Source organism: Salvelinus sp. IW2-2015, linkage group LG4q.1:29 (assembly GCF_002910315.2).
Source record: "Salvelinus sp. IW2-2015 linkage group LG4q.1:29, ASM291031v2, whole genome shotgun sequence".
Classification (NCBI taxonomy): Eukaryota; Metazoa; Chordata; class Actinopteri; order Salmoniformes; family Salmonidae; genus Salvelinus; species Salvelinus sp. IW2-2015.
The window spans coordinates 76,870,567-76,880,297 of NC_036842.1; the positions used below are offsets into that span (position 1 = coordinate 76,870,567).

At 41.6% G+C, this 9,731-nt stretch overlaps 1 protein-coding gene across 2 annotated transcripts in view; it reads left to right on the plus strand.

The window, feature by feature from the left end:
* The first annotated feature begins 1,626 nt into the window (after positions 1–1,626).
* LOC112072703 (lysine-specific demethylase RSBN1L) overlaps positions 1,627–9,731 on the plus strand; it is a 36,087-nt gene continuing 27,982 nt past the window's right edge. The window contains exons 1-3 of one of the 2 annotated variants that reach the window (XM_024140093.2): positions 1,627–2,105; positions 2,361–2,489; positions 2,644–3,326. In XM_024140093.2, the coding sequence (XP_023995861.2) occupies positions 1,643–2,105; positions 2,361–2,489; positions 2,644–3,326 (1,275 nt within the window). In that variant the 5' untranslated portion in view covers positions 1,627–1,642. The remainder of the gene's footprint in view (positions 2,106–2,360; positions 2,490–2,643; positions 3,327–9,731) is intronic. The other variant, XM_070443127.1, reaches the window with a different exon arrangement.

A 9,731-nucleotide genomic window follows, 5' to 3' on the forward strand; every position in this document is an offset into this window, starting at 1 on the left:
ACCGAGGGTGTTCTTTAATGGAAGCCTCTCCAACATAGAATCAGGAATTCCCCAGAGCAGCTGTCTAGGCACCTTACTTTTTTCAATTTTTACTAATGACATACCACTGGCCTTGAGTAAAGCCATTGTGTCTATGTATGCGGATGACTCAACACTATACACATCAGATACTACAGGGAGTGAAATCACTGCGACACTTAACAAAGAGCTGCAGTTAGTTTCAACTAAATATTGTAACCTCAACTAAATATTGTAGTAAATAATGTGGAAATTGAGCAAGTTGAGGTGACTAAACTGCTTGGAGTAACCCTGAATTGTAAACTGTCATGGTCAAAACATGTTGATACAACAGTAGCTAAAATGGGGAGAAGTATGTCCATAATAAAGAACTGCTCTGCCTTTTTAACAACACTATCAACAAGGCAGTTACTTCAGGCTCTAGTTTTGTTGCACCTGGTCTACTGTTCAGTCTTGTGATCAGGTGCCACAAAGAGAGACCTCRGAAAATTACAACTGGCTCAGAACAGGGCAGCACGGCTGGCCCTTAAATGTACATGGAGAGYTAACATTAATAATATGAATGTAAWTCTCYCATGGCTCAAAGTGGAGGAGAGATTGACTTCATCACTACTTGTTTTTGTAAGAAGTGTTGACATGCTGAATGCACCAAGGTGTCTGCTAAACTACTAGCACACAGCTCGGAMACCCATGCATACCCCACAATCCCCAAGTAAAGAACAGACTATGAGAGGTGCACAGTACTACATAGAGCCATGGCTACATGGAACTCTATTCCACATCAGGTAACTAATGCAAGCAGTAGAATCAGATTTTTTTTAAATAGATAAAAATACACCTTATGGAACAGCAGGGACTTTGAAGAGACACACACACAGGCACAGGCAGAGACACATAAGACACACACTCTACACACGTACACATAGATGTTGTATTGTAAATATGTGATAGTGGAATAGTGGCCTGAGGGAATWCACTAAATGTATTGGATAAAGTGTTAAGAAATGTAATGTCATGTAATATTTTAAATAATATATAACTTCCTTAATGTTGCTGGACCTCAGGAAGAGTAGCTGCTGGGGGATACTTAATAAATACAAATACTCACATCTTTGTGGCGCAGAGGTTTAATGCACTGCATCTCAGGGCTAGAGGTGTCACTACAGACCCTGGTTTGATTCCAGGCTGTATCACAACCGGCCGTGTTTGKGAGTCCCATAGGGTGGCGCACAAATGGCCCAGCGTCTGGGTTGGGATTTGGCTGGGGTAGGCCGTCATTGTAAATACGAATTTGTTCTTAACAGACTTGCCTAGTTAAATAAAAATATTMTAATGTCCTCATTTATTTCACTATCTCAAGTATATCTCTCACATTGAGATAACGTTACAGTGACAATGTCCATTATATAAATGCATTGTAAGAATGTAGTTGACTTACATTGTGCATAGTGTAAATTGTATAAATGACATCTCGATTTTCCCGCTTGCAACATGTAAACAACAGTGTTTACTGTTTTCACCCCCCGCTTCTTGTCTTCTGACGTACTACACAAGGGACCGCCCCTCCTCTGTCTCTCAGTCACGCAGCAGCTACGTGTGAGCGTAAAAAATAGAAACTTCCAAGATGGCCGAGTCCGTAGGTTCCATGCATTTCTCAGCTAATGGCAAAACAAATCCCCYAAACCCCTTGGCACCCAAAATACCACCAGAGAGTCGACTACAGTCTTCCAATGACGTCTACCCTCCACCGCCAAAGAAAGTCCGAATCGAGGAGAAGAGTTTGAAACACAATAAATTGAACGGGGACTTAGTGTGTGCAGGGGAAAAACACAACGGGAAGCAGAGTTATGGAAGCCCAGCGAAATGGAGTTTCGGCCCGGCCAAGCCGAGCAACTCCACCGCGCCAGCTCTCACACGAAAGATCTTCAAGATCAGCAACTTTCTTGCCTCTCCTGCGAAAGTGAAGAAACCGAATGAGAAACGGCACAAGGAAAAGGAGAAGAGCGCTAAAACGCAGAGTTCACTCATGGAGAAAGTGAACCCTGGGAGYTGCCATACAAAGACGGAGAACGGTGATACAGCGTGTGGTAGGGTCAACATTGTCAGTCTTTTGATTCACAGATGGAATGTAAAAACTATGTTTGAAATAACTAAAGCCAGCTGATAACATTAGTTAAGCAGTGCTACTGTACAGTAGGCCTRCATAATGCTACTAGGCCCAGTAGATTATTATACCACTGATTGACAGAAAGGCCTACAGTTGAGATTAAGTTGAATTAAATGTTGATGGTTCAGAATCAATGTGTTTGTTACTTAAACTGTATTAAATTTCTGTATTTTAGACCACACTGGCAAAGATGAGAGAGAGAAGAGAAAGGAGAGTGATAAAGAGAGGGACAGGGAGAAGAAGAAACACCAAGTTATGGTTGTGAATGAGAGGGAGAACAGAGAGGTGAAATCTCCACTGAAAGGTATGGATTAAAAATAAATAATGGTGAATAGGTGAGTTGTTSACACTGTTTTAGTTTCCCTCATAATAAATTGAGTCAAAAGCTGTGAAGTAGGTAGGTCATGCACACATCTTATTTACACCTGTTGGCTTACACTGTCTTCTCTTCCTTGCAGAATCAACAGAGAAGCCAAAAGTCAACTCGGAGGACGAGCTCCTCTTGAAAAAGCTAAAGAAGAAGAAGAAAAAGAAGCACAAAGACTGTGAGAGGGAAAGACGCAGCCGKCCCAAGATGTACCACCGCTCCAGTCAGACGGTGTGTTCTGGTGTGTCTGTGGACCTGCCGGACCTGCTCAACACACCAGACAGGAGTAACTACAACACCAATAACAGTTTCTTCCACACCTTCCCAAGTCCCCATCAGGATCCTTCCAGCATCACCACTACTACCTCCGTGTCCACCTCCACTACCTCCATGGTCAGGGAGAGGTTGGGCTACGGCTCCCCCCTCCACAGTGCCCAGTCCCAGGGCATGTCAGGGCTGGAGTTTGGCCATCTGATCCACGTGGAGCAGCAGGCCAACGGAGGAGCCTCGGTGGCCCACGCCTACTGCCAGCAGCTGGCTTGTCTCTCCCCGGCCGAGATGCAGCGCTTCGCCCAGGAATTTGTCACCCTGTCATTCAGCGAGGACCAAGCTGAAGCGGCCCACTACGTCATGGGCATCATCCATGGAGCGGCCTCCTACCTACCAGACTTTCTGGACTACTTCTCCTACAAGTTCCCCAACGCGCCGGTCAAGATGGAGGTGCTGGGGAAGAAGGATATAGAGACCACCACCATGGCCAACTTCAACACTCAGGTCAGTGGATAGATGAGAATGCTTTATAATCATCCCAAAGAATCACCACCTCAGTACCAGCCACTTACACACACTGGTGCTGATGTATATGTGTGACTTTGAAGTGCATGACTCTTCCCTAGGTTCTACTAATGTAAATCATTGACTCTTCACTAGGCTCTGCTAGTGTGACACCTTGACTCTTCAGTAGGTTCTGATAGTGACTCCTTCACTCTTCTCTGTGTTTTTGTTTACTTTCAGAATCTGCATTTATATTTCCTCTCGACCAGGGATTCTTAGTCTTGTATCCTAGCAACCCTGTTTCCTTCCTCCCTGCAGATAGTTTGAAAGGTCTACTGCTCTCTGTGAGACACCACATGGTTGAGCATTCAGCGATGCTGAAAATGAAAGGCCGTCACTTACTACTTAATGTGATTCTATCATGTGAACAAACATTGCAGCATGTTGAAGGATTATTAGTGGGCTTCGGTTGCCATTAGCTATGTGAATTGGAGCGTAAGACAGACACTTGCTACTGCTAGATGTTGCTGGTATGAATTAATTATTTATTCAAAACATTTTCTCAATATTATTGAATGGCTAGATGAATTCCCTTGATCAATTACATGACTACTCACCTTGTGAGCGGGTTAAAAAGTAGCAAATCTGCATGACCACAGATGGTTGAGTTCCTCACGTTTTAACCTTACGAGGTCATTCCCTCCTAGTTCCAGTTTTACAGTTAAGAATAAACACACGGCAGCAGTTTGTTTTGTTACAGAGCTTGCACAGGTTTCAGAGTTGTCTCTACTAGCAGACACTATCACACGGCTGCATGAGATGTACACCGGGTTAGGTAAACAAAGCTTTTATCATTACAGTGGCATGTACCAACTCAGTGATATCTGGCAGAGAAGCATGAGTTAAAATGGGCTTTAAGAAGTACAGTTGTAAATGTAATCTCCCAAATAAAGCCTGAGTAATAGTGGTTGGATGACTGTGGGACTGGGCTTACACATTACAAACAAGAACATAATCAACTTGCGCATTTGAGGTGTTTTCCTGTTTGTGTTTGCATGCGGCGTCAGGCCTCCTGAGKTAAGGCAGGTGAGAGGTTAAAGATTGTTGATATGTGAGGTCAGCGGAGATTTGTAAACCGAATGGTGAGAGGGCAGTGTTTAATAACTCTCTAGAATCGAAGCCCTGTCTAAACAAGGGGGGGTTCTAAGCTAACATATGGAATTGTTTTAAGATTGTGATACCAACGATTATTTAGCGATTTGATTTAGAATTTTAAGACCCTTAAGGTATATAAAATAAAATAAACATGAAAAAAAAGAAATGATTGCATGAATTTGGCATTGTTGCTCATAGCCAATAGAAACTCATTGAATGGCTGATTTACTACATGGAACAACAGATAGTCCCCCAAAAAATCAAAAGGAAGTTTATTCTGAAGTGTCTGTCCTATATTTGAGAGAGATAAAGATCAGGAAACAATTTTTATTTGTACATGTATTTATCCSCTTATTTTAGGCAGTAAACTATCTCCATACTGGTATGGTACCAGGGACCTTCAGATGAATCTTGTGCAAAACGGAGTGCACCATCCTATTCATGAGTCTCATCTTTCAATAGTGTTTTCATAATAGTTTTTAGGCCAACCCGTTCGAACGCTACAGACGCTACAGTTTTCGTGAGAAGAGCGATTTTCGGGATGTCTCATGATCTGACAAACACCACTCTAGCTCTGCCACCTTTCACTGCAGATACAGAAGGGCGATATCTGCGGATGTGATGGATTGAGACACAGCCTATGCAAAAAAAACGGATATTTCTAGCTTAAACAGATTAATTTTGATGGAGATCTCTTTTATGTTAATTAGATTTCCGCGGGGGCACACACATTTTAGTTTAAGGGTTTTAAAGGACCCTCCAGAGGAAGTTCCTGCCGCTATTTCAATGTAATTTCCTGTCCTAGCGAGTTTAGGTTTCACCTCCGAAGAATGACAAAGGCTACTTGTACTTATTCACAAATTGGGTGTGGGAATTTCCACGTAGTTGATAAACAACAAATAGGCAGTAGCGGTGCGTGGGTAAAATCACTGRGGAAGCCAAGCCCCCCGACCCATAGCCATATTACGACCTACAGTTGCAAGAAAAAGTTTGAGCCCTTTGGAATTACCTGGATTTCTGCATTGATTACTCATAAAATGTGGTCTGATCTTCATCTAAGTCACAATAATAGACAAACACAATCTGACTAAACTAATGACACACATTTTTATTGAAGACATTGAGTAATCATTCACAGTGCAGGCTGGAAAAAGTAAACCCTTGAATTTAGTAACTTGTAGATCTTCCTTTAACAACCTCCACCAAACGTTTCCTGTAGCTGCTTATAAGACTTGCACAACGTTGAGGAGGAATTTTGAATCATTCCTACTAGTGATGCACCGATATGACATTTTTGGACGATACTGATATCCAATATTTTCCTTGCCAAAAAATCCGATACCGATATTTAAMATTTTTGCGCCCTTTCAAGCATTCTAGTACAGTTAAATAGTTGACACACGCGGATGCATCGGTCTAAGGCACTGCATCTCAGTGCAAGMGGCGTCACTACAGTCCCTGGTTCGRATCCAGGCTGTATCACATCCAGYCGTGATTGGGAGTCCCATAGGSCGGTGTACAATTGGCCCAGYGTCGTCCAGGTTTGGCTGGGGTAGGCCGTCATTGTAAATAAGAATTTGTTCTTAACTGACTTGCCTAGTTAAATGAAGGTTACACCACACATACCAAAAAATGATTTTGTTGTCATTTAAGTATGTCCCCATTACCAGTAAAACATAATCACAACTCACTTACTTGCTGTGCTGTTTCGTTGTTCATTTGTTCAGTCATTTCATTCTCAACCAGGATTTCTATGGAACGCCGTTTGGGTCTTTGCATGTCAAAAAAGATAAACGTCAAATAACACTATTTGACGTGTCAAATAAGCTTGTTAACCAATCAAGACCTGAATATGACTGCACATCACATAATCATTTAATGCGTTCATACATTTTTTAAGTAGTTATTACACATAGTGTAATCAATCTCTCGTATTTCATATGTCACAACGATTCATATGCTATGATGCTGATAAAATTGTCTCGTGCACCTACTGTGCTGGTCATAAAAAAARCTAGCTAGCTCATGGATGCAAACAATGTTCTTCCCCAAAAACATGGCAAAACAACATCTGTTTCAGTAGCTATAGTTAGCTAGCTAACTATATAGCTAGGTGTCATCTAAAATAACTCATTTATAAGACAGTTCTTATTTGATTAATGGTGGTGGGACCCATCTATGTGACGCTAGCCACAATAAGGATTAGCCATAATAGTGGACTTAGGTTAGCCTTCAAATTAAAAGTGTCATTGACAGTGATGCAAATTAATACAAATAATAGAATTATGCCATAATTGAATAGATCATGCTAAACGAGATTGGAATGTTATATAAAATCAATAAAAGACAATCATTTGGTAATTTGACAAATCTGTTGAAATCACACGATCTATTATACTTTAGAATTGCATTGGGGGGCATAGTTATTTCACTGTACAGTTTACCTATGGATTGTGGATCAATGACATGGGGTATCAGTCTACTCAGTGACACCCAGAGAACATTAGCGTCGTAGCTCTTATTGTGGGACCCTGAAACAACTGTGAAKTGAAAAACATTTATTGTCAACTTGTGTGTATTGAACACTATTTCAGAGTAAAAACAATACTGCGTGGATGTTTTGGAGTCTGATAACTCTGAGGATGACGTTGGGAAAAAATTGCTTGGGTATTGAGTAGACTGTTACCCCATTTCATTGATCCCCAATCCTTAGGTAAAGCTGTACAGTGCAATATGAATGTCAATACACACAATAGGCTGACTGGGGAGGTGATTTCACACAGTCACAGTCCCGCGATAAGAGCTACAACGCTAATATTTGCATGAACTCTTGACAGTTGTGTTCTGTTGGTGTCACCGAGTAGACTGATACCCAATTTCATTGCTTCACATTCCAACCTTGTTTAAYRTTATCTAGTATAAATATGGCATKATTCCACTAATTGTAACATTCTGCATCACTTTCAAAGAGGTACTTGTATTTTGAAAGGCAGACCGCAAATTGCGCTATTGTGCCTAATCCTACTTCTGGTTAGCTTCACAACACATAATCTGGTCAGGTCGAGCCTCACTAGCCAGATGAAGCTAGCTGGCTGCTTATAACGTTAGCTTTGGGCAACAKGGTTAAGTAGCTGGCTAGCTATTAATTTTCATGAACTAAAGTTCAATTTCAATAGGCGAACAACAAGTGGCTACCTAGCTAATAATTACTCACAAGGATTCCTATGTCAGTGCTAAGAATAGTGAAAATGACTGCAGGTTCTACTGGTCATTGTTTTCAGGCTGGTTGTATTGGTGCTAGCTAGGTACCAAGCTAAATCAAGCTAGCTACCCCAGAAGTTGCGGTCGAAGAAATTATGCATTATTACCAACATCGTTCGTGGCCGGTGTTTGCTTGTTTGCAGACTTTTTTTGTATAGCTTTGACAGTGCTACTGATAGTAGTGGTGGCGCTTGGCTTGCACGTGCAAATTCAGAACACACAATCTATAATAGAACTGTGTTATTTGCCGTGTCAAACTAAAAGCTTATTTAACGCGTCAAATAGTGTTATTGTTAAATAGTGTTATTTGTCATATCTTTTTTGACTCGCAAAGACCCAAACGGTGTTCCATAGTAGGTCGTGAAGCTAATAGCAGTGGTGCTATTACTGTGTAACTCCGGTAGGGCGACATCTGAACAATAGTGCACTTGGTAACGTTAGTATGTACCGGTGCTCAACCAGTCGCGAAAACCAACATCACCYACGAATGACTGCTCGACTTGTTGACTGCTCGATCCACACAGCAGACATTGTGGGCTAGGTTAGGAATGTTGTGTTTTATGTGGCGTCATTACGTCATSTACCTACGTTATATAGGTATGCACGACAGCTTTGACATCGGTTTTTCACATCGGCGTTAAACTAGACATTGGGCCGATATCGATGTTGGCATTTTTAGTTAATATCGGCCAATAACCGATATGTTCACTGATATATTGTGTGTCCCTAATTCCTACCCTCAAATCTGTTTCAGTACATCAATATTTCTGGGTTGTCTTTATTGCACAGCCCTCTTCAGGTCATGCCACAGCATTTCAGGGGCGGCAGGGTAGCCTAGTGGTTAGAGCATTGGGCTAGTAACCGAAAGGTTGCATCACCCAACCTCTCTTAAGCTTGAGGTCATAGACTGCTCCCCTGACATTCTTCTATAAAATGTCTTGATTCACTTGAATTCATTGTTCCTTCAATGATTACAAGGTGTCCAGGCCCAGAGGCAGCAGAGCAGCCCCAAACCATGATGCTCCCTCCACCATGCTTCACAGTTGGGATGCGGTTTTGGTGTTGGTGTGCAGTGCTCTTTTTCCTCCACACATAGCGTTGTGGCATTTTCCCAAAATAAAAAAATAAAAATCTCATCTGTCCACAGCACATTTTCCCAGAAGCGTTGTGAAACATCTAGGTGGTCGGTCTTGGGCAAACCTGAGACATGCCGCAATTTTTCTTTTTAGACAGCAGTGGTTTCCTTCATGGTGATCATCCATGAACACCATTGTTGTTCAGTGTTTTTCTGATAGTGGACACATGGACATAGACTTCCATTGTTTGTACAGTTTTCTGGAGGTCTTTTGCTGTTACCCTTTGGTTATTTCTCACCTCTTTCATGATTGCCCTTTTTTCCTCTTGGAGTGATCTTTGCAGGACACCCACTCCTAGGGAGAGTAGCAACAGTCCTGAATCTTCTCCATTTGTAGACAATTTGTCTTACCGTGGAATGATGAACACCAAGGTCTTTAGAAATGCTTTTGTAACCTTTTCCATCTTCGTGGATCTCTATAATGTGTCTTCTAAGGCTCTGTGAAAGTTGTTGGGATCGAGGCATGGTTCACACTAACCAATCTTTCTGGAGAAGAACACATTTGTCAGTAACCAGGCTTTGTGTGCCTTTATTTAAAGGGCAGGGCACCTGTGCAACCCACACCTCCAATCTCATCTTAATTGAAACACCTGACCCCAAATAGCTTTTGGAGAAGTCGTTAACACAGAGGTTCACTCACTTTTTCCATCCTGCATTGTGAATAATTACTCAATGTCTTCAATAAAAATGTGAAAAGTACAACTGTTTGTGTGTTATTAGTTTAGTCAGATTGTGTTTGTCTATTATTGTGACTTAGATGAAGATCAGACCACATTTTGAGTAATCAATGCAGAAATCCAGGTAATTCCAAAGGGTTCACAAACTTTCTCTTGCAACTATATGTCAAATCAAAT